Source organism: Dromiciops gliroides, chromosome 3 (genome assembly GCF_019393635.1).
Source record: "Dromiciops gliroides isolate mDroGli1 chromosome 3, mDroGli1.pri, whole genome shotgun sequence".
Taxonomy (NCBI): Eukaryota; Metazoa; Chordata; class Mammalia; order Microbiotheria; family Microbiotheriidae; genus Dromiciops; species Dromiciops gliroides.
Window position 1 is genome coordinate 418,272,770 of NC_057863.1, and position 27,730 is coordinate 418,300,499.

General features: G+C 37.5%; 1 protein-coding gene across 4 annotated transcripts in view; it reads right to left on the reverse strand.

Annotated features, from left to right (window-relative positions):
• Positions 1-4,976: 4,976 nt before the first annotated feature.
• The window catches only part of NAB1 (NGFI-A binding protein 1), a 75,440-nt gene continuing 52,686 nt past the window's right edge, over positions 4,977-27,730 (reverse strand). For 2 of the 4 annotated variants that reach the window (XM_043994871.1, XM_043994870.1), the window contains exon 8: positions 22,017-24,625. In XM_043994871.1, the coding sequence (XP_043850806.1) occupies positions 24,537-24,625 (89 nt within the window). In that variant the 3' untranslated portion in view covers positions 22,017-24,536. Of the gene's footprint in view, positions 5,228-10,312; positions 10,410-22,016; positions 24,626-27,730 lie in introns of those variants that run through there. The other 2 variants (XR_006355649.1, XR_006355650.1) reach the window with 2 other exon arrangements.

The following is a 27,730-nucleotide window of genomic DNA, read 5'->3' on the forward strand; positions in this document are numbered from 1 at the left end:
CTTTTAAAATTTATTTAAATTTATTTATTTTTTTTTTGGTGAGGCAATTGAGGTTAAGTGACTTGCCCAGGGTCACACAGCTAGTAAGCGTCAAGGGTCTGAGGCCGGATTTGAACTCAGGTCCTCCTGAATTCAGGTCCAGTGCTTTATCCACTGAGCCACGCAGCTGCTCCTAAATTTAATTGATTTTTTTTTTTTTAGTGAGGCAATTGGGGTTAAGTGACTTCCCCAGGGTCACACAGCTAGTAAGTGTCAAGTGTCTGAGGCTGGATTTGAACTCAGGTCCTCCTGGACTCCAGGGCCGGTGCTCTATCCACTGTGCCACCTAGCTGCCCCAAATTGAATTAATTTTAAACAGAATAATGTCATCAGTATTAAAGGTATTCAATCCTTCTTAACCATCCCATGGGATCATAAACTGAGGGCTGGTCCACCACAAGAGACAATAGAAGACATTTAGTCCAATCCCTTCATTTGCATATGAGGAACCTGAGACCCATATGATCATAGGCCCCTATGCCCAAGGTCACACAGGTAAGTCACCCATCATATTGTGAGTTCTGTGAGAACAAGGATTGTCTACCTGTTTTTGTATCCCCAACACAGCATTCTGTCAGGCACATAGTTGGTGCTTAATAAATGTTTATTGACTAACCAATGAATGACAGAGGTAGAATTTGAACCCAGGTCACCTAAATCTAGAGTCGGGGCTTTTTCCACTGGACCACGCTACCTCCACAAGGGGGTCCTTTATAGAAGATCTACCTAGTAGAATGGAGCCTCTCTTCCAATAGTTTATGAATATTAGTACAGTACTCAGGCTGTCTTTTTGTGAATTGGTCAGTCTTGCTGTATTAGTAGTCTATATTTTCCAGGCAAACACATTCATGACAATATATTTTACACTACTTTTTGTGTTGACACTATCACTAGTGATATACTTCAGCCTTTTTATACCTGTGTATTTCCATTATTCTTTGGGTTAGCCGCCATTTTGATTGTTCTGAGAATATAGTGTTTGAGATTCACATATGGCAGCACCAGGACAACATACATCAGTGTTAAAAGGAGGGGCTTTTGTAGCAGCAAATAATTTGGAATCATTAAAAACAAGAAAAAAAAGTTTCTGTTTCTTCACTATTTGCCCTACAGATTTTACATCTCACACTTTCTGAGAGGTTGTGAGGCAAAAGATTTTTTTTCCCAGTTTCAATTTATGATCTATAATATGAATCAGTAAACCACAAAGTTTATCTTATGACTAATAAAGCCTTTTGCCCTAGAGTTTATAGCAGTTGATAGATCAGAAGGCCAGTAGGTCACAGGATCTTGAGTGGGATGGGGCTTTAAAGAGGTCTAGGATTAAATAAAAATTCCTCTATATGGCATTTAAAGCCCTTTGTAATCTGACACCATCCAGGCTCTCTTTCCAACCTGGTTTTATAGAGGAGGAAATTGTTCCAAATCTAGTGTTCTTTCCGCTAATCCATGCTGTCTTCCCCTGAAAGAAGGTGGAAGTGTTTCTCTCAGAAGGGAAGTATCTGAGGGCTGCAGGGCAGCAGTCCTGATACAATAAAAATGGAAACTTGTCCCTTCTTTCCTTCTGTCCACATAAGGACATGGGAGGGCTTAGATAGCTATACTCGAGTCTCTGAGATAAGTATCTAATTATTCCTGGAGAAATAAAATTTTATTGGTAACTCCTTTCCTATTAGCTTCCTTATCATTATTAAAGTGAAAAAAACTTTCACATATTGAAGGATATTTCTCCAGGGGAATGTATAACAATTTAGGCTAATAAAAATGACCTTTTTTGAGGGGGAAAAAAAAAAGATTTTATACACCAAAGTTGATGAAAACAAAATTACTTAGTAAGGAATCATGATTGTATTATTATTTAAGTAGTTATTGCACTGTGAAATGATTTCTCTCTTCTTCTGAATGACAAACTTTGGGATTATATTCTTCAATATTCCTGCCCCACACCCTTATTTGCATCACAATCTACATGACACACACCTGCTTCTCAGTAGTTTTTTAGTTGTGTCCGATTCTTTGAGACCCCTTGGGGGTTTTCTTGGCAAAGATACTGGAGTGGTTTGCCATTTCCTTCTTCAGCTCATTTTCCAGATGAAGAAACTGGGGCAAACATCATTAAGTGACTTGCTAAGGGTCACACTATGTCTATGACTCCTGTTTAATACTGAAATGTCAGCTTTATTAACTTTATACAGGTAGTGCAGTAGATAGATCAATAGACTTGGAATCAGAAGACCTGAGTTCAAATCCAACCTCAGATGCGTATTAGCTGTATGACCCTGGGCAAATCATTTAACCCCTACCTGCCTCAGTTTCCTCATCTGTAAAACAGGGATAATAAGAGTATCTACTTCTCAGAGTTATTGTGATGATGATGATGATGATAATAGTTAACATTTATATACCACTTGTATGTGCCAGGCATTGTGCTAAACACTTTACAAATTTCATCTCATTTAATCCTCACAACAACCTTGGGAGATAGGTACTATTATCACCCCCCCCCATTTTACAAATGAGGAAACCAAGGCAAACAAAGGACTAAGTGACTTGCCCAGGGTCTCACAGCTTGTAAGTGTCTGAGGTTAGATTTGAACTCAGATCTTCCTGACTGCAGACCTGGCACTCTGTCCACTGTGCCATGTAGAAAAAAGTAATTATTAGTAAAGTGCTATGCAAATTCTAGCTATTATTATCATCATTGCACTAATTATTAGTATTTATAATCATTTAGAAGGCTATTCCTTCATCAACCCTGTGGTGGAGAATTCAACTCTTATCTCTTTTGCAGATTAGGAAACTGAAAAGTAGAGATTTAGCAATCTAGAGTCACACAGCAACCAAGTATTCAGAGAAAGTTGAAGCCAGGAGCTTATGACTTAATCACACCACCATTTCTCTCCATGGCTGTCATTTTTCCTAAGAAAGCCTTAGGAGAGAGGTGAGACTTCAATGTTACTTCAAATTTTAAGATTCTATAAAAGAGTTTAAAAATTAACATACTAAGAAGATGATTTAATGAGTGGCTCCCATCTAAAAATTATGCTGTCTTAAAGGGCAGACAATAGGGCTTTTTTCCCCTATCCAGACTTGCTACACTGAATGCAGAAATGGTCCTGCAAGGCAGAAGAAAATTTTAGAGTAGGAGTGTAGAAATCCTAGGATCAGTGCTCTTCTCTGTTACTTATGAGCTGTGACATTGTCATTTTCCTTCACCTTTAGATAAGGGATAGAAAGACCTACACTACCTGCCTCACAATGGTGGCTTTGAATAAATGAAATGATAAAGCACTATGTAAGTTACTATAATTATTTATGGGATGCGACTCTAATAAAGCCACAGGACTGGAGATCCACCCAGAAATCAGCCTAGTTACTATATTGTCACAGTTCTGTATACTAAACGGTGAACTGGATCAGAATTAGACTGATCTCCATCTATCAAGGTTAGATTAGATGTGGTTCTGTTTGGAAGAAAAGGGTCAACCTAGATAGGGATCACAAAGTCTCTTCCCAACCTATGATTCTCTACCAGGATCTTACCATTGCCTGCAAGCATCAGCCAGCATTAGGCTAATTTGTGTGGGGGCTTGTAGTTTATAACATAGCTCATTAAATATGGGAGAAATGTACTATTTATAGCCATCTTACTTGCATTGTTTTTTTATCTTAAGAATCTGTTCTAATTGTAGGGAAGTATCAGGAGGGGAATGTTCTCTGTGCCCCTCAGGGGATTTGTTTGAGGGACTTGGATTTTAAATAGCTCATTTAATCCCCAGTGGGTTGAAAATAATTTTTTATGTATCATCAAACACGCATAGCAACTTTATAAGAACAGTAAATTTAAAAATTTAGAAGACATTAGCAAAGCATGTACCTCCCTTCCATAGTTAATTGGTTTTTTCCATTTTAATCCATGGATCAACAAATATTTCCTTGATTGTCTGGTACAGGTAGGTGACAGTACTGGACTTGGAGTCAAGAAGATCTGAGTTGTTTTTTGTGGGGTGTGTGTGTGTGTGTGTGTGTGTGTGTGTGTGTGTGTGTGTGTGTGTGTGTGAGGCAATGAGGGTTAAGTGACTTGCTCAGGATCAAGATCTGAGTTCTAATCGTACCTTAAACACTTACTAGCTGTGTGACTCTTTCTTAGCTTCAATGTCCTTGGTAAAATGAAGATAATAACAGCATCTACTTTACAGCATTGTCGTTAGGATCAAATAAGATAACATACAAAGTATTTTGCAAACCTTGAAGCAAAATGTTACCTACTGGGCAGCTAGGTGGCGCAGTGGATAGAGCACCGGCCCTGGAGTCATGAGTACCTGGGTTCAAATCCAGCCTCAGACACTTAAACACTTACTAGCTGTGTGACCCTGGGCAAGTCACTTAACCCCAATTGCCTCACTGAAAAAAAAATGTTACCTACTATTGTCATCATTGTTATTTTCTACAGTAGACAAGTCTAGGCTCTATGGGAAAACAAAGAAGAATAAACACAGCCACTTGTCCTCTGAGAGTTTACAATTTAGTTAGGAAGAGAAGACATATATGTAAAAAAAAAAAAAGCAACAGCAAAGACAAGTATGAGTGCAAGAGGAATTATATAGATGGCAATTTAGAAACCCAAAGATAGTGTGATCACTTCTGGGGAGGTGAGAGAGGGCCTCTTGGAGAAAAGTGATTTTGAATTGGTACTCGGGGGGCAGCTAGGTGATGCAGTAGATAAAGCACCAGCCCTGGATTCAGGAGGACCTGAGTTCAAATCTGACCTCAGACACGTGACACTTGTGTGACCCTGGGCAAGTCACTTCCATTCTCCTGAGTGTTTTAAATAGGGTTAAGTTGGAGTGTGACAACAGAGGCAAGCATCAGACATATCATTTCATAAACATATTAATCATTTGTGTGAAATTAATGAACATGCATTTGAATTATGTTAGGATGCCTTTTAAACTTCATTTATTTTTGCCAGTCACTATTCCAGCTTTTAGAATTTCACTCTTCACTTAATGGAAAAAATGAATTTTAGAGGTTAAAACTGAAATATGACTCAATTTTTTCTCTGTTCTTCCTTAAAATTGAGTTCCTGACATCAGCCTTCCAAGCAATTCCTCAGATCCTAGAAATGTTTCAGCTAGAGATGACAGCAATGTTTTATTCCAACTCTCTTCCTTTACAGATGAGGGATCTGAAACCAAGAAGAAAATAAAGAATACTGCTTTCTTATAAGAGCATTTTGTTCCTTGTCTTCTGCCCATTTTAAAAAGTAAATTGAATTTACCTCTACATATTACAGATGAATAATAATAAATAACTAACAATCACATATACATGTTTTAAAATAAAGTGACCTAGTCACTCAAGAAAGTCATCCTAACAATGCCACCATCTGCTTGCCCCAGAAGCCTGGCACCATCAAGAGAAAGCAATCCAGTCTTGTAGTCAAAATGCCATTTGTCTGAAACACATACAAAAAGCACTTTGCAATTATTTGTTTTTAGGCCAACTGGCGACTCTAGTCCAGCCCATTCTTCTATAGCATTCTTGCTTTTGACTTCCTTTTTTCTGCAGTGACATTTTCATTTGACAAGTAGACTGTGTCAAGGGTCTCAAGAGCTTAGGGAGATATTCTTTGGGGCCGAATACCTCTGAGTGTATCTCAAGTCAAAAGAGCTATATTATTTTTCCCCCAATCTTAATAGTATTTTATTTTTTTCTAATTGCATGTAAAGATAGTTTTCAACATTTGTTTTCATAAGGTTTTGAGTTCCAAATTTTTCTCCCTTTCTCCCTTTCCTCCCCCCTCCCCAAGACAGCAACCAATCTGATAGGTTATATATGTACAATAATGTTAAACATACTTCCACAGTAGTCATGTTGTGAAAGAAGAATAGCATCAAAAGGGAAAAACCTCAAGAGAGAAAAAACAACAGAAAAGTGAAAATAGTATGCTTCAATATACATTCAATTTCCACAGTTCTTTTTCTGGATGTGGAGATCATTTTTAATCATAAGTCTTAGAATTGTCTTGGATCATTGTATTGTTGAGAAGAGCTAAATCTATTCCATCTATATAATGTGGTAAAAATTATTTGTGTGGAATACTATTGTGCTGTAAGAAACAATGAGCAGGAGGAGTTCAGAGAAACCTGGAGGGTCTTGCATGGGCTGATGATGAATGAGATGAGCAGAACCAGAAGAACATTGTACACAGTATCATCAACATTGAGTGTTGATCTACTGTGATGGACTATATTTTTCTCACCAATGCAATGGTACAGAAGAGTTACAGGGAACTCATGATAGAAGAGGATCTCCAAATCCAAGAAAAAAAAAAAGAACTGTGGAGTATAGATGCTGAATGAACCATACTATTTCTTTTGTTTTTGGTGCTGTTGTTTTTTTCTATTTTGAGGTTTTTCATCATTGCTCTGATTTTTTCTCTTATAACATGACTAATGCAGAAATAGGATTAATGTTATTATGTGCATATATAATACATACATACATATATGTGTGTGTGTGTATATATATATATATATATATATATATATATATATATATATAACCTATATCAGATTACCTGCTGTCTAGGAGAGGGGGGAGGGAGGGGAGGAGGGAGGGAGAAAAATCTGAAATTGTAAAGCTTGTATAAACAAAAGTTGAGAACTATCTTTACATGTAATGGAAAAAAATAAAATACTTTATTAATTAAAAAAAATAAAGGGCATTGGACTAAAAAAATTATTTGTGGCAAAGATTAATATTGAAAGTTTTAGCTGAATCATTTGAGAGGGGCCACCTTGAGATTGTGCATGCTACTGAAGTGGCTTTTGAAGAACCTCCCCTTTTGAGGAGGAAAACACAAGGAACTTCCGGGATGCCAGCTCTTAAGTGATGGCGGGAACGGAAGTTTGCTATCTCTGACTGTTGACTTAGCTGTGCGGCACCCTGGTGAGAGGAGTTCGGAAGCATGTGTTTGGTATTTGGTCTTGGGTATGCTGGTTCGAGTTTTGTAAAGGAAAATCCTAAATTCCTTTAAACTAGCTTAATCTCTGGGATCACATAGACTAAGTTTAGATCTAAGACTGTCCATCTGTATTTCTACTTCCTTATTTCCCTAATTGGTTTCACCTTTGTCGCCTAATTAATTCCCAAGCAATAAAACCTGATCCCTCACAGATTAAAGCTCAGAGGCTCCTTTTCTTATTGGCCTGGGAGGTATATATAAAGGGGAAAGTTTAAAGGGGAAGATTAATGCTCTGTATATCCAATTTTGACTCTCACAATAATGTTGCTGTTACTGTGTACAATCCTCTCCTGGTTCTGCTCACTTCACTCAGCATCAGTTTATGTAAGTCTTTCCAATTTTTTAAAAAATCTGCCTGCTCATCATTTCTTATAGAACAACAGTATTCCATTACATTCACATACCACAATTTGTTCAGCCATTCCCCAATTGATGGGCATCCCCTCAATTTCCAATTCTTTGTCACCACAAAAAAAGCAGCTATAAATATTTTTGTACATGTGGGTCTTTTCCCTTTTTTTGTGATCAAAAGAGCTATATTCTTGCCACACCTTTACTATTTAATAGACACATTTACTATTTAGTAATCACATTAACTTGAAAAGTCTCAGTTGGCTCACTTTTAAAATGAGTAGGTTGAGTAATGTAGTCTCTTAGGTCTCTTTCAGGTCTAACATTCTATGACACTGATTATAATTTTATTTAAGGTGAACCAAGATAAAGCAACAGAGTTACTCATATACCTGAGCTCTGGAAACATTGACTGGTTCATAAAACAAGTAATAGCTTCTACAAGGATATGGATATTGATTAGCCATAGACCAAGAAGATAATAATAGAGGACAGAAACCCCTCTGAAACTTATGGTTATTGTCATTTCTTTCCACCTGGGACATAAACATTAGCTTATCTGGGTATAATAAAAAGGTTTTACCCCACTTCATACAACCATGCATCAAAGCTATAGGCAGATAGAGTGATTTAAGTTGGGTAGAGAAGAGTGTCTAGGATTTTGATGAAGGAAGAAGAAACACTGCAGCATTATAGGGCAGGAAAAACACTGGCTTTCAAGTTCTGACTTCTGGGTTCAAACATTGCTTCTGTCATTTACTACCCGTATGACCCTGGACAAATCACTTAACCACCCTGGGCCTCATTTTCTTCATCCATTAAGTGAAGGGGTTGGACTAAATGCTTTCAAAAGGCCCCTTCAAGCTCTAAATCTATGTTCTTATAATAAATCAAAGCAGAACAGTATGAACAAAGGTAGGAGATAAACATGATACATGAAGGGGAATATAAAGACATTTGATTTGACCTGACCAGAGCCCTGATCCCTTATTTCTTCTATAGTTTCCATCACTGCTTTACTAAAACCATCAAATATTATTCTTAGAGAAATTAAATGACTTTCATTTAGTCCTCAGCACAATTAAATAAGCTACCCAGGATACTTAGAAAACTAAATTAAGGCTATCTCTGATAGGGAACCAAACTAAAAAATAAATCAAAGATAAAAAAAATGAGAAAAAAATTAACCCTCTCTATTCTCTTACTTACATTTCTTACATTTCTTACTTACATTTGAAGGGATAACCTTCTGTTTCTTATATTAATTTCATATTTTACTAAAGGACAAAGTTCCATTTTCAAGCTTTAGATATGTAATATCAAATATATAGGCTGAAATAAGGCAAGTCCAACAGTCAGATATTTAGAAGGAAGGAAATAAGCATTTATTAAGGGCATACAATGTGCCAGGAACTGTGCTAAGTGCTTTAAAAATATTATCTTTTTTTTTTTTAAAGTGGGGCAATGAGGATTAAGTGATTTGCCCAGGGTCACACAGCTAGTAAGTGTCAAGTGTCTGAAGCTGGATTTGAACTCAGGTCCTCCTGAATCCAGGACTGGTGCTTTATCTATTGTACCACCTAGCTGCCCCTAAAAATATTATCTTATTTGATCCTCACTATAGCTCTGGGAGGTAGGTGCTATTCTTGTCTTCATTTTATAGTTAAGAAAACTTTACAGTTAAGGCAGATAAAAATAAAATGACCTGCCCAGGGTTTAACAGCTAATCAGTGTTTAAGTTTGAATTTGTACTCAGATCTTACTGACTTCAGACCCAGAGTTCTATCCACCCACTGTGCCACCTAGCTTCCTCAATGATCTGTGATTTTTATCTAGCCTTTTGGGCTACAAAATCTTTATATATAAAAGAAGGATGAAGATAATCCCTTTGGAAACTACTTTCAATAAGTCTGTGGTAATGTAACAACCTTTCCCCCAATCATACAAATTTCCTACAAGAAGAAAGAGAGCGAGGCAGCTAGGTGGCACAGTGGATAGAGCACCGGCCCTGGAGTCAGGAGTACCTGAGTTCAAATCCGGATTCAGACACTTGCCGCTTACTAGCTGTGTGACCCTGGGCAAGTCACTTGACCCTAATTGCCTCACCAAAGAAGGAGGAGGAAGAGAAGGAGAAGGAGAAGGAGAAGAAGAAAGAGAACAAGCACAAGAGCAAGAGGGCTGAAGGAAAAAGGGACAGTAACATAACAGCAGCAGGAAGAGGCATCTGGCATTTCCCGGCATGCAGCAGTACTGGGAAGCCCTAGACTCCACAAGCCCTCGGAGCTATGCCAAGGGGCATGCTGACACCAGCTTCAACAACATAGCCAGTTGTTACATCTTCAGTGTAAGTATTTATGTCTCAGAAACTGGCAAATACTACAAACCAAGGCTTGATTTATTGTTTGGTTCATTGTGTGGAAATGAGAACACTATGGAGAAAGTATTATTAATGCGTATTAAACTTAAAAGTCGTGTGTACCATTTTTTCCCCCAGGGAGCTGGTTGTTAAATCTTTGCTGTTAGACAAACTGGTTTGTTAAACCTGGATAACCTGGCTTGTTTTAAACTGTTGGTTGTTTTTTTTTATTATTTTTTTTAAACTGTTGTTAAACTAGAACCCCCTGGCTATGCCCAGCCCTGATACTAGTGATGGAGGCTTGGGGCCTGCAGAGAAGAAAGCAGTTGAGGACACATAGTCCTCAACAACCAGTGCTCTTCACTCTTTTTGGCCAAGGGTGAAGGGAGACGAGACTAGACAGAGCGGCACAGTCTCCAAGCTGTAGTACTACTCTAAAAATTAATTACCTATATCTCTCTCCTACTATATGTGTGTATAGGTGGTGGGAAAAGCTGAAATAAAGCATACCCAATGTTGCAGAGACAGATACTTACATAACACAGCTGTCCCTTGTAGTATCTGTTCTTGCTGAAATGTTAAGATGGGCAGCCAATATAATTTTATTTTGTCCTCCACTCAGCTCCAAGAGACCTGGGAGAAGAAGCAACTATTTTGGTAATGGATACTAGGAATGTTCTGCTTGATTTAACACTTTGTTATTTAATTTGACTTGTATTTCAAGTAAATACCTTTTCCTTTGGAGCAACTGGTCCTTTGGTTAATATGGTAAAAGAATTATTGGTGGGGGCTCATAAACTAATTTTGAATGGGTACTAACTTAAAGCATGCCTGAACCTGGAGCTGTTTGGGCAGCAGCTGCTCCTATGATGTAAGAAAGGAATCACTCAAGTCTCTTCATAAGCCTACAGTGGAACTGGTCCGGTGTGCCAGAATGCCCTGAGGTGATCATTACTACTGACCCTTCCCTTTCCCAGGAAGGAGAAGTATAATCTTCCAAATCGTATAATTCAGAGTCCCAAGCCAAATGATGAAGTAGGATTAGGTGAGAAATGTACTGGATGTAAAGTCTAAATTAGAGTTGAGAGCCATAATTATAACTCATGCTGGAGAAGGAAGAGTTATGTTGTGATCGACACCAAGATAAATGTACCGAGTAGGATGATTTCTAATCTGATATACAGCAGCCTAAAGCCCTTGAGTTTGATTTAGGAATTGTCTGACCCAGGTTTCCCTCTTAAGTATTTTTCTATCCCAATCTAGAATTTTTCTAGTCCAACCTATATGCTTGATGTCACATAAATAAAGCTCTATACATAATCATGACCCACTAGTAAAATATGACTAATAGCAGAAGCTACACAGGTCATTTCCCCAAATGCATGAAGAAGGGAGTCAGAGAAAGTTTATTTTTAAACACTCTTACTTGTTATTTTGATTTTTTAAATACTCTGAGTCCTCCAAGAGGTAGCCTTGATCTGACTTTCCAAGCAGAAAGGGGAGGGATTGATTTTAATGCTTCCTTTAGTGTATGCTGCCATACCTGGGTGTACTTGACCCATACTCTATATGCCCCTGTGCCTCCATTATGTTTTGGTACTCAAAGGATCTCAGAAAATTTATAATTTGTCTCTTCCCCCCCTCTAATTGTTTTGATCTCTATTAGAATAAATTATTATTTCTATAATCCTAAGGTCCACTTAATACATTTCCTCTTCCAATGGACATAATTAAATCACAAGCCAACTGCCGAAAGGTCAGAGAAGAAATGGTCTGCATGTGATGTTTGCATTTGAGTTCAGAACTTCGGGTCCTATCTGTACTGGCAAAGGTATAGTAGTGCTCTGACATACAGATAAATGTACTGCCTAAGATGGTTTCCAATTTGATATACTGTAGCCAAAAGCCACTGGGTTTGAGCTAGGATGTATCTGCCTCAAGTCTTCATCTTAGATGTTTTTCCAGATGGTGTTTCCCCCAAAACCTGCAGACAAGTTCTGGGTAATGCCTGGGTCCTGGGGCAAAGAGGTCTTTAGTAGAGCCCATCTGAGTGCTTGTTGAGAGTAAGGATTGCTCACTGTGATCTTAGCTGAACAAGAATCTGTTTCTGTTTAAAAAACAAAAACAAAACCAAGTCCTCTCTCGAAAGAGTCTGCAGTACTCAGTTTCTGGGGAGCACTGCCAGTGGGGTCAGAACTTTCTAGAAGAACTCTGAGTTAAACTGACAAAGTGTGGGAGGGTGGTATATCAGAAAGAAGGGGTAGATATTACTTGAAAGAATGGAGAAAAAAGAGCAGAAGTTTTAAAAATCTCTTGTAGATAGCCTATTCAGACTGCATGTGACTCAGGAAATTTACATATATCTTTTTTTTTTTTTTGGTGGAGCAATGAGGGTTGCCCAGGGTCACACAGCTAGTAAGTGTCAAGTGTCTGAGGCCGGATTTGAACTCAGGTCCTCCTGAATCCAGGGCCGGTGCTTTATCCACTGTGCCACCTAGCTGCCCCCTACATACATCTTTAATGTGAGAAACAGGTGCAGACCACCTTCCCAAATTAGTTTTTTCAGAGGGAACTTTGATATGATAAAAGATTTTTACTGCATTCTCATGAGAATGGGCACCCACAGTAAAAACAATCAGTGAGTGCAAGTGCTGAGAGTATGCAGCCCATATTTATCCTAAGCCCTGACTCGGTAAGTCCCTCCCCGAGTCACTATAGGTTGGTAGGTAGGCTCAGGTTTACAATCTTCCTGGAAGAGTTCTAACTAAATTCCCTTTGATATGGTCATCCCTCCCATCGACATACACCTTCATGCAACCCATGATTGAAAATGGGGTGGAGATTTTAGGCATGGGAGGAGAAGTTAATATTAATAAATCTATTAAGCAAGCAAATTAGTGACTAGGGTTGAACTTTTACCTACCTTTACTAGACGGTATGGAGAGTCAGCTCAAGCTGGTTTTTACCAGTTTTCCCTCTAACCCTGAAAAACTTACTTTTCTCACATTCTTGAGTTAATGTAGTTCACTAGATAATATTGCCTTGCTGTTCCTTATATGGGCATGCCTTTCCCTAACTGAGAAGAGTCCCCTACTTTAACAGGTTGTTACTGTATCTCACATTCAATATTATAAAATGTCTGTTTATTAGTTGGGATATAATCAGTCTCAGTATAAGGAGGAGTACCAATATATGCATTTTATCAGGTTTCTTGGGTAGGGGCCACTAACCAAGAACAGTGAGAAAACCCCTGAAAGTGGACTCAACTTATTGAGAGTCTCTGATAAGTGGGCAGCTAAGAGGCTAAAACTGAAGTCAGAAAGAATCCTCTTCCTAAGTTCAAATCTGGCCTCAAACACTTACTAGCTATGTGACCCTGGATAAGTCACTTAATCTTGTTTGCCTCAGTTCCTCATCTATAAAAGGAGCTAAACAAGAAAATGGCAAATCACTCCAGTATCTTTGCCAAGAAAACCCCAAATGGGATCTTGAAGAGCAGTGTACAACTGAAATGACTCAACAACAACAACAAATAAAACTGTGGTGTTTGGAAAGTTTTTACAAGAGATTTGAAATTTTTAACAAGAATTGTGGATAGTCAGTGGTTTCTGAGTGTTGTGGGGATTGCAGTGAAGAGACTTGACATTTTCAGGCCAAAGCTTGATCCTCATATAACACGCTAAGTACCCAAGCAGGTATTTGAATTCAAGTCTAGAATTCCTTCTACCATACTATGTACTAGAACTGCTAAATTAAGAAATGATCTTAGAAAGACTCTCAGTGATCAACTGTGATAGATTTAACTCTTCTCAGCAATACAATGATCCAAGACAATGCCAAAAGACTCATGATGGAAAATGCTTTCCACATTCAGAAAAAGAACTATGAAATCTGAATGCAGATTGAAGCATACTATTTTCACTTTTGTTGTTGCTTTTTTTTTTTTGGTGGTGGTTGTTTATTCTTTCTTGTATTTTTTCCCCTTTTGTTCTGATTCTTCTCTTACAACATGACTAATGTGGAAATATGTTTAACATGATTGTAATGTACAATCTATATCAGATTGCTTGCTGGCATTGGGAGTGGGGAGGGAAGGGAAGGAGGGAGAAAAATTTGGAACTTAAAAAAAATTTACATGTAATTAGAAAAAAAATTAATAAATTAAATTAATTTTTAAAAATTAAATTAATATAAAAAGAAAAAGGACTCTCAGGTTTGCTCCTGGGTATCATTAGCATTATGATTCACACTATCATATCTACTCTCTGTATCGGCTTGTGTTTTGAGGGATTGTCTTGCTTTGGGGTTTTCATTTTCTAAAATTCAAATTCTGCTAGTTGTTTCACTGAGCACTACTCTGTTTCTGATGAACCTCAATTAATAACCATGGGGTTGGTTAACAATATAGATTATTATTACTTTAAAATTTTTAGGGGGCAGCTAGGTAGCACAGTGGATAAAGCACCGGCCCTGGATTCAGGAGGACCTGAGTTCAAATCCAGCCTCAGATACTTGACACTTACTAGTTGTGTGACCCTGGGCAAGTCACTTAACCCTCATTGCCCCACCTAAAAACAAAAAAAAGAGAGAAAATTTTAAACTTATTTTAAAAAAGCAGAAACAAAGAAGAAATATCCTTGCAAAATGCTTTGATAACCATGGATCCAATTAGATGGTTCTGAGACCCCATCGATGAGATTACTCCTTCCATTCATACAAATCTCATCTCATTCATGTTCACATCATCTAGGACTCTTGTCCACTTCCTTTTGTGAATCCTTCACAAGAGATCTACCCAAATTCTGGGGGTGGGGCTGGGTATTTTTCCAGTTCTCTTGACATTGGTGAAATATCATTGGAGCAAGAGAGTTATCTACTGCTTATCTTTCAGTCTCACATTTCTGAACCTCCATTTTGTCTGATCATATGTCTCTGCTGATATCCTTTATTTGACTTCTCTTGTGCAATTCTCGATTGCTAATGAATTGCTGCCTACTTAGTACTAATATGAGTTCTCCATTGCCTTTGGACAACCTATAACTTTGATTCTTCAGAAATTGTGGTTTTCACATGACTTCTAGTCATACGGCATCACCCGAAGAACATTGTTTAAACAAGCAAAGATATGCCTCTGTTTAAGGAAGAAACTTGAGGAAATTAGGAACATTGCACAATTTTCCAAAGGCAATCTAATATGTTTTTCTACTCCTCAGCTCTGTGCCCAGGTCATAATTGATCTGTAATGTCCACCCAAGATAATTGTATCAATGCCCCTGTTCTATTTTGTTGCCTACCAAGCTTTATATGATAGTCTAGATTTTAGGCATTCTTCATCCACTTGGTTTTTTCAATGTGGCCAGTTAAGGCAATCAATTTGACTGATTATGAATATCATTTAGGAGGTTTTGTAGTATTTCAGAGCTTAAAATGTAATCATACTCTCATATGCACACAGAATCATATGGAAGACCTCTCCATCTTCAGGGAATCCCTCTTTCATATGGATACTGTGTGTTGGGTACCCTTTGTTAGTACAGCAAACCTTTGTTAGAGTAGCAAACACCTTTGGTGAGCCAATCTCTCCCAGTTTTATCCCATGTTTGATATTAAAAACCATAGAGTTATCAGTTATGCCTGAAGGAATGGCTAAGTGGTATGTAGTAGATAGAGTTCTGAACTTAGAGATGGGAAAACCTGAAATCAAATTTTGCCTCAGATACTTGCTAGCTATGCACTCCCCCATTAGACTTTAAGTCCCTTGAAGGCAAGGATTATCCCAATGTATTTGTATCTCCAGCTTTTAACACATTATCTGGCACATAGTAGGCATTTAATAAATGTTTGACTATTGACCCTGAGCAAGTCACTTAACCTCTATGCCTCAGTTTCATAATTTGTAAAATGAAAAAAATAGTAGTGCCTACCTTCCAGTATTATCATGAGGATAGACTGAGATAATAGATGTAAAGTCCTTTACAAACATTAAGGCACTAAACAAATACTAGTCATTATTATTGTTGTTGTTGTTGTTGTTATTTTGACATATGCATGGAAGACATTTTGGTAACCATAATCCTGTGCTTATTTGATTAAGTATATTTTAAGGGGTATATGAAGGGATGTTAGAGCTAACTGGCCTCTTTTTTTTTTTTTTTTTTTTTTTTGGCAAGGGAATGAGGGTTAAGTGACCTGCCCAGGGTCTGAGGCCAGATTTGAACTCAGGTTCTCCTGAATCCAGGGTCAGTGCTTTATCCACTGCGCCACCTAGCTGCCCCCTGGCCTAACTCTTAAGTGCTAGCCTGTGCAGGAAATTCCAGAATCGCTTTTATGATAGAAAATCCAATGGCCACAAGATCACTGGCCCATTAAGAACCCAAAGGGGAAGGAACACCAAACACAAAAGGCATTCATTCCCACAAGAGCTATCAGCCTCTTAGGCATCATTTCTACATTTGTTTGCTTATTTCTTTGTCACTTCTATATGGGGCTCTGGATCCTGGCTATCTCTGCATTTCTCCTCTTTTGCATATGCCAGCTCAGTTTGGTTTGATCTCATACTCTGCTCCTTAGCCCAGATCTTGGATTCCTGTGACTCATGTCTCCAATTTGCTCTCTCATCCCTTGCTTGTTTTGTCACTTTGGACACCTGTTTTCCTGCCTGCCTCAGGTCAGCTCTGTATCCTACCACTGAACTGTATGTTCTCTTCCTTTTTATTGAGCCTTTCTCAATGACTGTGAACAAAATGTTGAAAGGAACAAAAAAAAAAAAAAGTGGGCAACAATTTGAAATAAAGAGGAATAGAGGAGGATAAAGAAGAAAAAGGAGAAGAAAAGACAACAGAGGGAAATAAACAACTATATTTTTTATAAGATCACAGAGGAAATTTATTTTGTTTGTTGTTAAGTCATTTCAGTTGTGTATAACTCTTGATGACCGCACTTGGGATTTTCTTGGCAAAGATACTAGACTGGGTTTGCCATTTTCTTCTCTAGCTCATTTGACAGATGAGGAACTGAAGCAAATAGAGTTAAGTGACTTGCACAGGGTCACACAGCTAATAAGTGTCTGAAGCCAAATTTGAAATCAGCAAGATGAATCTTCTGACTCCAAGCCCAGTGCTCTATCCACTGCACCATTTAGTTGTCCCTTTATTTTGTTTAACTATGCATATTTATTACAAGAAATTTGTTTTTATTATCCAGTGTAGTTGGGGAAGGAGGGAGAGAAAATAGATTTCTGTTAATTTTTTTTAATAGAGAGTTGAGGGTGGAGAGAGCTACAGATATGAACCTAATATTAAACATGTACTTTCAGATGAAGTCACTGTGTTCTTAGTTTTATGTTTTACTTTCTTAGAAGAGACCTCTCACTAAGTGGGAAAAATCCGTAAATGTATGTAATGTAAAACCAAAAGACATTCATAAAACTTTTTTTAAAAAAGAAAAAAAACCTGTGGGTACTTCATTAGTGCCCTCTGCTGGCAGTGGTAGACCTTGAAGGTTTTTAGGTCTGGCACCTCCATTTAAGCTCATCACTCCTGGAACTCCACCACTTTGGGTTAGTGAAGTCAGCCTGACCTTCAGGATAGAGTGAGCTGAGTGGTTTTCAGATTCCAGGCCCCTTGGTATTCTATAATAATGCTTGTTGACTAGAACATTTCTAGAACAGTGTCTGCTTCCTGAGAGAAGTAAGGGTACCCTTTAACCATTCTCTTGAGAAGTCCAAGAAAAAGGCTCAAGGAAAGTTATTGTCAAAGAAGTATGATGCTGCTGTAGAAATAAGGGTGGCTTGTTAGGCATCAGGAACTCTAGTTCTAGGTGGCACCATGGGCCTTTTGAATTTAAGGTGGAACTACACCCTCAAATAAATAGTCATCTTACAGTTTCTTCAGCACTGTCTATGGGACCTACCTTCAGGAGAACCCTTTCAAACATCTTGTCAGAACAGCTTCAGACAAGTACAAACTAGAGTGAAGTAGTAAGTGGGAATATTGCCCAACAAGGCATTCCATAGAAATTGTGGAAGTTAGCATGAAATCTTTATCCGGTCAAAGAAATTACCTGGGAGTTTGCTAAATTGGAGCCATGATAAACACCCCACAGTCAAAACTGCAATCAAAGCACCACCTGTGGGCCCTTTAGTGAAGCATAACATTATGACTACAAGAACAAACTTTAAACTGAGGGATTTATTGGGATTCAGAAGGCAAGCTGTTGGCCAGAGAAAATATTAAAGAGATGGTCTTGGAAGGGTATGCAAATGATGGGGGTGGGGATGAAGAAGATGGTAGCCAGTGATTCAAATCCTGGGCTGAAATTTAGACTGGCAAGTAATGGATAAGTTCCATTACTCCATTACTGCTCATCGCTGTTTTTTTTCATCTTAACATGGACATACTAATAAATACCAAATGAGAGTACCCATGTTCATAGATCTAAAGTTGGAAAATACTTCAGAAGCCACATAATCCAACCCCCTCATTTGGTAGGGTAAGAAACTCAGGATGAGAGAGAGAAAGGCCAAAACTGAACTCCTTTGTGTGTGTATGGGGAGGGGGCACGACTTGTCCAGAGTCACACAGCTAATGTCAAGTACCTGAGGCTGGATTTGAACTCAGGTCCTCCTGAATCCAGGGCCAGTGCTTTATCCACTGTGCCACCTAGCTGCCCCCACCTCCTCTCTTTTTAAGTTCCCTATTACTTGGGAAGGGGCCATGGCATCATTCTTTCACTCCCCTTCCCCATATCCAATATGTTGCCAAGTCCTGTCCATTTTACCTTAACATCCTTCATATACACCCTCTCTTTCCTTTGACACTGCCACCAGCCCAGTGCAGACCCTCACCACCTCATCCCTAATTTATTAGGGACTTCTGGTGGCTCTCTCCCTACCTGAAGTCTTTCCCTGCTCCAGTCCATACTATGCTTAGCTATCAAAGTGAACTTTCTGAAGCATGGGTCTGATCATGTTACCCTCACATTTAATTAACCTCCAGTGGCTTCCTATCAACTCCAGGATCAAATATAAAATCCTCTGGGTTGTTTTTTTTTTTTTTTTGTTCTGGTTTTTTTTTTTTTGAGGGGCAATGAGGGTTAAGTGACTTGCCCAGGGTCACACAGCTAGTAGGTGTCAAGTGTCTGAGGCCGGATTTGAACTCAGGTCCTCCTGAATCCAGGGTCAGTGCTCTATCCACTGTGCTACCTAGCTGCCTCCCTAATCCTCTGTTTTAAAATCAAGCCCTGATTTGTAGCAATTGCCAATTTCTGAGTAAATGCTCATGCTGGAATTTATAATATTCTACATACAATAACAACATAATAATAGATTTGATGTGCCATCTGATTTACAAGAACTTATACTAATAGTAATACAGTACAGAAGGTAGTTTTGCCTCAGTCCCAAGTGATAAGCTCTAATAAGTAGGATTTCTATCATCTTCCTGATTATACTCTATCAAGTATAAATCTGAAAAGGTTTTGAAATATTCAGAATAGAATTTGCATCACTTTCTATTTAGAAATTACTTTTAAAAAACATTTCATACTTCTTTCTTAAGAAGAAATTAGGCCACTCATTTTTTTCCTTTTATTTAAAGTGATAAAAGAAAGTTGAAGGTTAAACATCTCCATCTTCCCACCACCAAAAAAAAAAGTTACATCTTGGTTACTAGAATATTCTGACTATGCCTCCCACATCCCAGTGTAGGGATCTGGTGCAATCAAAATACAGTAGAAGCTGCCATGTAACCTTCTTCATATAATCTACAAAAAATTAGAAAACCTTGGAGAGAGCTTTGGCTCTAATTTGTAAGTTGGCATATGAATGTAAAAGAAATTCATGAGTTTATGAATATACGCAGTGCCTGGTACATAGTAGATGCTTAATAAATGCATGTTGCCTTACCTGTAAGCTAAAGTGCCTACACAGATTAGACTCAGTTTAAAAAAGGGAAAGTAGAAAATGGGCCATTTTAATTTTCAACAGGCAAGAAAATATTCTTCAACACTTTTTATGGAAAAACAGAGGGGGAAAGGAACGATTTTCTGAGAAGCTGACAAACTGGTAAGAGATGAGATTATGTTGTCCTTGGGAGAGTGTAATAACCAAACATAACGGGAGAGTAATCAAGTAGTCTTCTGGTAATGAGAAAAAGCAATCGGTCACAAGGGCTATTCTGTGAATGTTTTATTTAACCATTGACAGGCTTGTTCAAGAGACGTTTTGTGTGTATCATCATGATGCTTATTTGATCCATGGCAGCTAAAAGTAAGATTCCACCTACGCATGTACTGCTAAGTATCTTCCTACATACTCATGCCTAAATGACCTGTCGACATTGGGTGCATATGACAGAATCAACGAACGGTCTACCTTGTTTAGGATTGTGTGTGGGTGTTGAACATGACACTTTAAACACAAATCTATGAAGTGCAAACTTTAAGTGGTGCAAAGATGACTCAGAAGTTTCAGAATGTGTAAATACGCTGCACAATCTAACTCACCACGTCACTGGATGTTCACCCACAATCAAATTAGCTTAGGTAGATGATCAGATTGTTTGGGTTACCAGGAAATACAATTAAGTTGCTGATGAGAAAAATTCCTGGGTTCATATTTTAAAGACTGGTGAATATGGCACTAGCATGTCAGTTTTATGGGCCTGGGGAGGAATTTTATAATATTTTTGTCATTAGGACAACCAATATCATTTCCCCAATGCAGGGTTTCCAGTTGCTTTTATGAGAAAGCTGCATCATTAGAAAACTTGAAGGGCCAACTGTGTTTTGAAGTAAAAACTATTTGATCATTTAAGAATGAGTCAGAACTTCAGAATGTCCTATTCTGGGTAGATTGTACCAATTTAAAGAAACAAATCATCTGCTCTACCATGCAATAAACTTCTTGTAGATGCTTACCGAAGCATGAAAACTTATCAAGTCCAAAGGCAGCAAAGGCTAGGAGAGGTATTCCCTGACAGAACAATACCTAGGGGAAAAATAAGCAGGATGGCAACAAGAAATTCTTCATGAGTGGATAATGAAATTAAAGTGAAGGGTTCATAGGACCATCGTCTGTAAGTTGGAAGGGGCCTTAAGAATCACACTGGTGCAACCAACTTCACTTTTCAGAAGGTGTAACCACTTTACTTTACAGATAAGTAAACAGGCCCAGGGTGATGAAATAACTGTCCAAGGAATGAGAGTTCAAACAGAGGGCCTCTAACATTCAGCACTCTCTCCACTGCACCACACTAGTCTCTTCAATATGTGCATTATTCATATGAATTGAACTAGAGGGGAAAAATTTTTATGTAAATGCAACAAAATGTCTTAATTTTTGATTAAAGAAAGTATTTATTTGGCATGTTAGAAGGTTCAACCTTCAACATTTTGGGGTGAACATTTTGAATGTAAATCATCTACACTAATTAATACTTATTCACTTTTTGCTAGTGAGCAAAAAGATTAAGGGAAGATGAGAGGGTTTAAATGTTTTGTACATCCAAGAAAAGCCTCTGGCAGAGGCAAGGCCTTAAAAGTTCTTAGCTTTGCCCCTTCCCCCTTGTGAAATGGTGGCAATCTTAGAAATGCACTAAATAAGGAAATGGTAAAAGGTTTGATTTAAAAATTAATACATTAAAAAAAAATTTGGAATACACTATTTTACTTTTTGACACTTTGAAAAATTTCAGTAATAATAAAGATAGTTTTAATCAGATGCCCATAAGTTGATAAAGTTTAAATGAAACATATTTCCTAAATTTCTCACATGCACAGGTGGGACATAGCCTGATCTTTAGTTAAGCAGCAGCTACCATCTTTGGTCATATGCTTCAAGCTGTTGTAAATACCAAATGTTTGCCAAATTCTTGCTAACTTTAGCTATTTTCTACTTAATGAATCTGTATCCTTTAGAGAACAGGGATGCTAGTTTGTTCCAGGAATGCCTTAATGATTCACTTCTGAAGACCTAGGTGCAGTGTTTAAATGAAATCATGACCAAAATCAGTCTAGCAGCAATAATACTCAACAGAATTTACTGAATACCCATAGTCAGCAAGGGTGTATACTAGGAAATATAGTCTACTGAATTTTTTTTTTAATGAATCAATCTCTAGATACTAGGAAACTTACTGCTTGGAATAATAAATATTAAATAGATAACCAGAAGTTGAAAAGGCCATTTGGTGAAAAGTATTCAGTTTGTCTTAAAAGACAGAAATAAATGAAATGCCAAACTTTTAAAAAATGACCACAGGAAGCAAATGTGCTCCCGAGCATCCTTGTTTTTTTCGTCAGTGGACAGGCTCAATACATCACAGAGCTACAAACTTCATATGGTAAAGCTTCATATATTGGGCTACTAACTCTCTTGAGTTGTGATACCAAAGTAACCAATGGAATTTGTTTGGAGGAAACATTCTAAAACATAGTGAACTTGCTAAGACAACTGAATCATATTTACATTCAAATAAAAATATATATTATATGCTTTAATGTATAGCAAATTTAATACATTAGTGTTTACAAAATAAAAATTATATTTTACTGAAATTGTTTTTGTGAGGTGTTCCCCTCATCATTACTTGAAAGATCAGCAAACGATGCTAATCAATCATACATATTTATGTATTCAAAAATGAAGTCTTTTGGTCCATGCACATATTTTGGTCACAAGCACTGTGACAGATATTAAAAGGAAGATTACTGCATCTTTAAAAAAAACCTGATGATTACTGTCTATAAACTTGAACATTAATATTCAGGTGTTTTTTTTTTTTGCAACCTCACAAAATCTCTCAAAACATATTAGAATACATGAAACGTTTCATGAAACTACTCAGATACTAACCAGTGCTATGGCTAATATTAAAAAACTGAAGAAAAATTCTATTTAAATCCTACTCATATTATTTCCACAAATGGTGAACAAAGACAACCACATCTTCAGCCTCACATTAGGAACAAAGTTGAAGCATACATAAAAAGCTTGGCCAATAGTCAAAACACTACATACAGTACAATGAACCATTTAGAGAGGAAAAACCACCTTTTAATAATAGAAAAGTTGTTGTCTGGTGTTTCCAATGAAAAGCTGTTCTGCAAATCAAAAGTGATAAAACAATTATACACATTTACAGTGATCAGGGACTACAGTGCAGACACCTCATTTAACACAGGGCTGACAAATTTTAGTATGACATACGTGATGACTGAGTTACATATTGTTACATATCTACAATGCAGAACTGAACTAGATAGAGACAGAAAAGGTGCATTTTATGGCACATGTCATGTTCTCAACCAAGGGTCGAGTTACTTTGTAACAGGTATAGAGATCTGTCTACTAGTCATATCCTTGTTACTGCCTCTTAAACCAATAGGGAAGGTATGTTTTAATAAAAGCCCCATTTGTATTTTATCATGGGGAGATTCAAATGTGAAATTTTATTCATAAGTAGATAGGCAGATATAAGTTCTTAACATGTCTACCACATATACATATATATACCAAAAGTCCCACATTAAACAGTGGAAATTGAAAACAGAAATGCCTTCAAGCTGTTATTACTTTCAGGGCGGGAAAAGCATTTGAAGAGATGAAAGATGTACCAAAAAATAAATTGCAAAATAAATAACAAATATCAACTAAAAGCACATGTAGAAAAGAATGTCTGCACAGTGTCTCCAGTGATTGGTAAAAACATAGCATCATTTGGGTAGGAGGGTACCTCCTATCGGTACCTGGTCTCTCACGTCCACCTCTGCAGGCAGAGAAAAGTTGTTTCACAAATGGTATATGGATCTGGCCATTATCCATCACACCTTTATCACCTTCTGGATGAACTCCTCCTGGGATCCACATTAGTCCTCTGAAACATCCATATCAAAACCAGGTCATTTGTACGTCAGTCTACTTGTCTCAAGTTTTCTGTCCAAGGAAGATAATCCTATCGTGTTTTGTTTTTTAAAAGCCTTAATGGTTATGCTATGCAAAGGCCAATGTTGTAGCTCATGTCCATATGACAGCCACCATATTGATGTTTCTGGCTTTTCCCTAGTACTTGGTTAATATTTAAAAGTACACTGATGAAACCAGTAAAATGACATTACATTAATAAATGTCATATATATATATACAGATATAACTCCTCTAAAACAACCTCAGTTTTATCAAAGGTAATAGCCACTCAAACATCCTTCGTTAAAATATGAAGTACTTGTTTTCTATGTTCCCAAATAAAGTAAACTTGTTGTTTACCTGTCACTTTAATTAGCTTTCTTTCCAGTACTCCCATAGATTTCTAAATTCTGATGTATACCAATCATATTTATGCTAGATACATTTAAAGTAGACATTGAAATTTCAAGTAAAATAAACTGTATCCACATCTACTGGACTGAATACATGTCTCAACACCTAGATTTTACTTTATAAGTTATACAAATACATTTTACATTCTTAAATAATGGATGCCTACAATATTAACTTGTAAGCTTCCCCACATAATGAAACAACTTATACAGGAATGTGTATTTACCGATATTACTGTTCTAGATTGTGATGTTTTTCTTATCCCTTCTCCCCCCACCCTCCCCACTCAGTTTCCACAGACTAATATACCAGTCCTTAAGCTTTGGCTATGAAATCTGTTTGACTTGAATGAGGCAACATTGGTTATTAAGGCTTGTTTTTGTATTGTAGCTTTATCCTCAGATCTGACGCCATTTTTCCAAGGTACAGTGGGAGTATCATGGCTATCTTGTATCTTCAGGCTCTGTTTTTATGACTTTCCTTTCCAAGTTAAAAGCTGAGTGAGGAAAATCTTTTAAAATCCCAAGGCTTTCTGCATCAAAATGGAAACAAAGAAAAATGTTACAAGAATTGGGATCAGTGAATTATATAAAAACTATATACACACATTTTAAGAAAGAATACAAATGCTTACAGTATGATTATCACAAAAAATAGAGTTTAATAACACTTGTTTATATGACACTTTAAAGTTCAATGAATTGTTGTTTTAGGTCAAGCCTAACACCCTCATGAAACAGATGTGGAAAATAAGGACCAGAAAAGAATAAGTGACTTTGCCCAAGGGCATCAAGGTAAAAAGGAACAGAAGTGGAATTTCACTAAAAGTCCTCTGATCTCAAATTCAGCCTCACTCTTCCCATATGATCTCTTGTATTTTATACACATTATACCATTACCCTGTAGGGGTAGGTATCCTCACTTTACAGATGAAGAAACTGAGGCTCAGAAAATTAAATAATTTGTCTAAGGAGACAAAGGTAAGTGTGAGAGATGACATTTGAATATAGGTCAGCCTGACTCCAACATTCTACACAATCCATCATGCTGTCTCTCTAACCCATAACCTCTTTCACTAACAGGACATTTTCTTAAAATAAAATACAAGAGGGGCAGCTAGATGGCTCAGTGGATAGAGCACCAGCCCTGGATTCAGGAGTACCTGAGTTCAAATCCAGCCTCAGACACTTAACACTTACTAGCTGTGTGACCCTGGGCAAGTCACTTAACCCCAGTTGCCCCTCAAAAAAAAAATAAAATAAAATACAAGATATAATAAAACTGAATGGTAATATAAAATTTCAAAAAGTTTCTGGTAAAAAAAATGTATGGGAAAGGTTGGGAATAATGTGAGAAGGATACCTTTTGCACAATGAAATAAAAGGATATTTAAAAGATTTTCCTAAATCTATAACATGAAGATGAGGGCACTAGTACAAAAGAAGAAGACCTCTGCTTCCTTCCTTTATTTATTTATTTGGGTTTTTTTGGGGGGCGGGCAGGGCAATGAGGGTTAAGTGACTTGCCCAGGGTCACACAGCTAGTATGTGTCAAGTGTCTGAGACTGGATTTGAACTCAGGTCCTACTGAATTCAGGGTCAATGCTTTATCCACTGTGCCACCTAGATGCCCCATCTACTTCCTAATTCCTTTACTAATTAAAAAGTAAACCCAACAATGAAACATCCCATGGAATAATATATGCATAATATACTTCATATTCTACACAAAATTAAATCTTTAATTTAGTACTTGATGCTATTTTTGTTTTGACTTAGCAAGTATCCTAGAAATCCTAGCAGGAACTAGTAGTCATCCAAAAATCATAGAACTCACTTTATAGTTTCTTGGAATACAGAATTGCTCCCTGACCAGTCAGTAATTCCCCTTCCTTGTTCTCTATCAATCCCTTAGTACAATTATGTCTATGCAACAAATCCAGAAGTATGTAGCCAGGGGCAGCTAGGTGGCGCAGTGGATAGAGCACCAGCCCTGGAGTCAGGAGGACCTGAGTTCAAATTCGACCTCAGACACTTGACACTTACTAGCTGTGTGACCCTAGGCAAGTCACTTAACCCCAATTGCCTCACCAAAAAAAAAAAAAAATATGTATCCATATACAAGACATGTCTAACCAAAGATATGTGAACTGTTTCTATTTAAAAAGCTTTTCACAGAATGGGAATTAGGGCAAAATATTTTTTTTAATTTTGTTAAAGAAAAATGTGGTAGAATCCATGAGGGTAACCAGGACAGAGTTTTAATCTCCCCAACTTCCTTATGGCATTCCCAGACTCTTTTTTTTTTCTTTTTTTTTTTTTTTGTGGGGCAGTGAGGGTTAAGTGACTTGCCCAGGATCACACAGCTAGTAAGTGTCAAGTGTCTGAGGTCAGATTTGAACTCAGGTCCTCCTGAATCCAGGGCTGGTGCTTTATCCACTGTGCCACTTAGCTACCCTGCCCCCAGACTCTTATTAAGTGGCTTGCTTCCTGCTCCCCCCCCCAATTTTTTTTAAATGACCAAAAATCATAGTATATAGAATTCATTAGGGCTTTTTGCCTTATCAACACCTGAAAGTAAATGACTAACCTCAATAATGGCCATCAACAGCACACTATACAGGTATACTTACTTTAAGGAATACATATCTTCCTGATAAGTTAGGCATAATTCTTAATTTTTATCATCTTAAGCCTATTCCCATCCCTTCATTAAGTCACTTTATAGTTGGCATGTCATGACTTTTCTGGTCCTCAGTTTCCTCATCTGTGATATTACAGGGCTAGAGTCAGATAGTCAACCTAAAATTCAGTTTGCAATTTAACTAGATACTTTCTCTTTTTTTGATGTATCTTCAGTTAGCAGTGGTTTCAATAGCTATTTTAAGTATCTGTTTCCCCTCACTAAATAGTCAATAAACTTTGATATGTAAACAAACACTGAAGTGTACTAGCATTAATTAGCAGTTGCTAATTAAATAATTTTGTTATTATGAATATCCCCTTTTCATTAATCTGCTTGGGAAGTTTAAATTCTTGTATGGTGAGTGCTCTTAACACAGGGACACATATGTAAGTGTAGCCAATTCCATATCACTTAAAAGTTATGAACCATATAACCAGAATAATTTATTTTTGACTGCCTCTGGGATTTCATCAATACAGGGAACTCCAGGTTAGAAATTCCTTCCCCCGGGGGCAGCTAGATGGCCCAGTGGATAAAGCACCACCGGTCCTGGATTCAGGAGGACCTGAGTTCAAATCTGGCTTTAGACACTTGACACTTACTAGCCGTGTGACCCATGGCAGGTCACTTAACCCTCATTGCCCCACAAAAAAAAAGAAAAGAAAAGAAATGAAAGAAAAAAGAAAAAAGAAATTCCTTTTCTCAATACAAGTCAGCACCATTTCAGCAATTCAGCATATTAGAGAAAGTCACTAGGAGCTCTTAGAGTTTAAATAATTTGCCCAGAGTCACACAGCCAACAGCCCTTCGAGAGAAGCCTTTAACCCTAGGCTTCTAGACTCTAAGACCAGCTCTCTATCTTCTATTGCCTCTAAGGATGTAACATTAAAAATAATGAAATCAACGGTTAGCTTATCTATGTGTATAATCATCACCAGAGAGCAGCTGCACC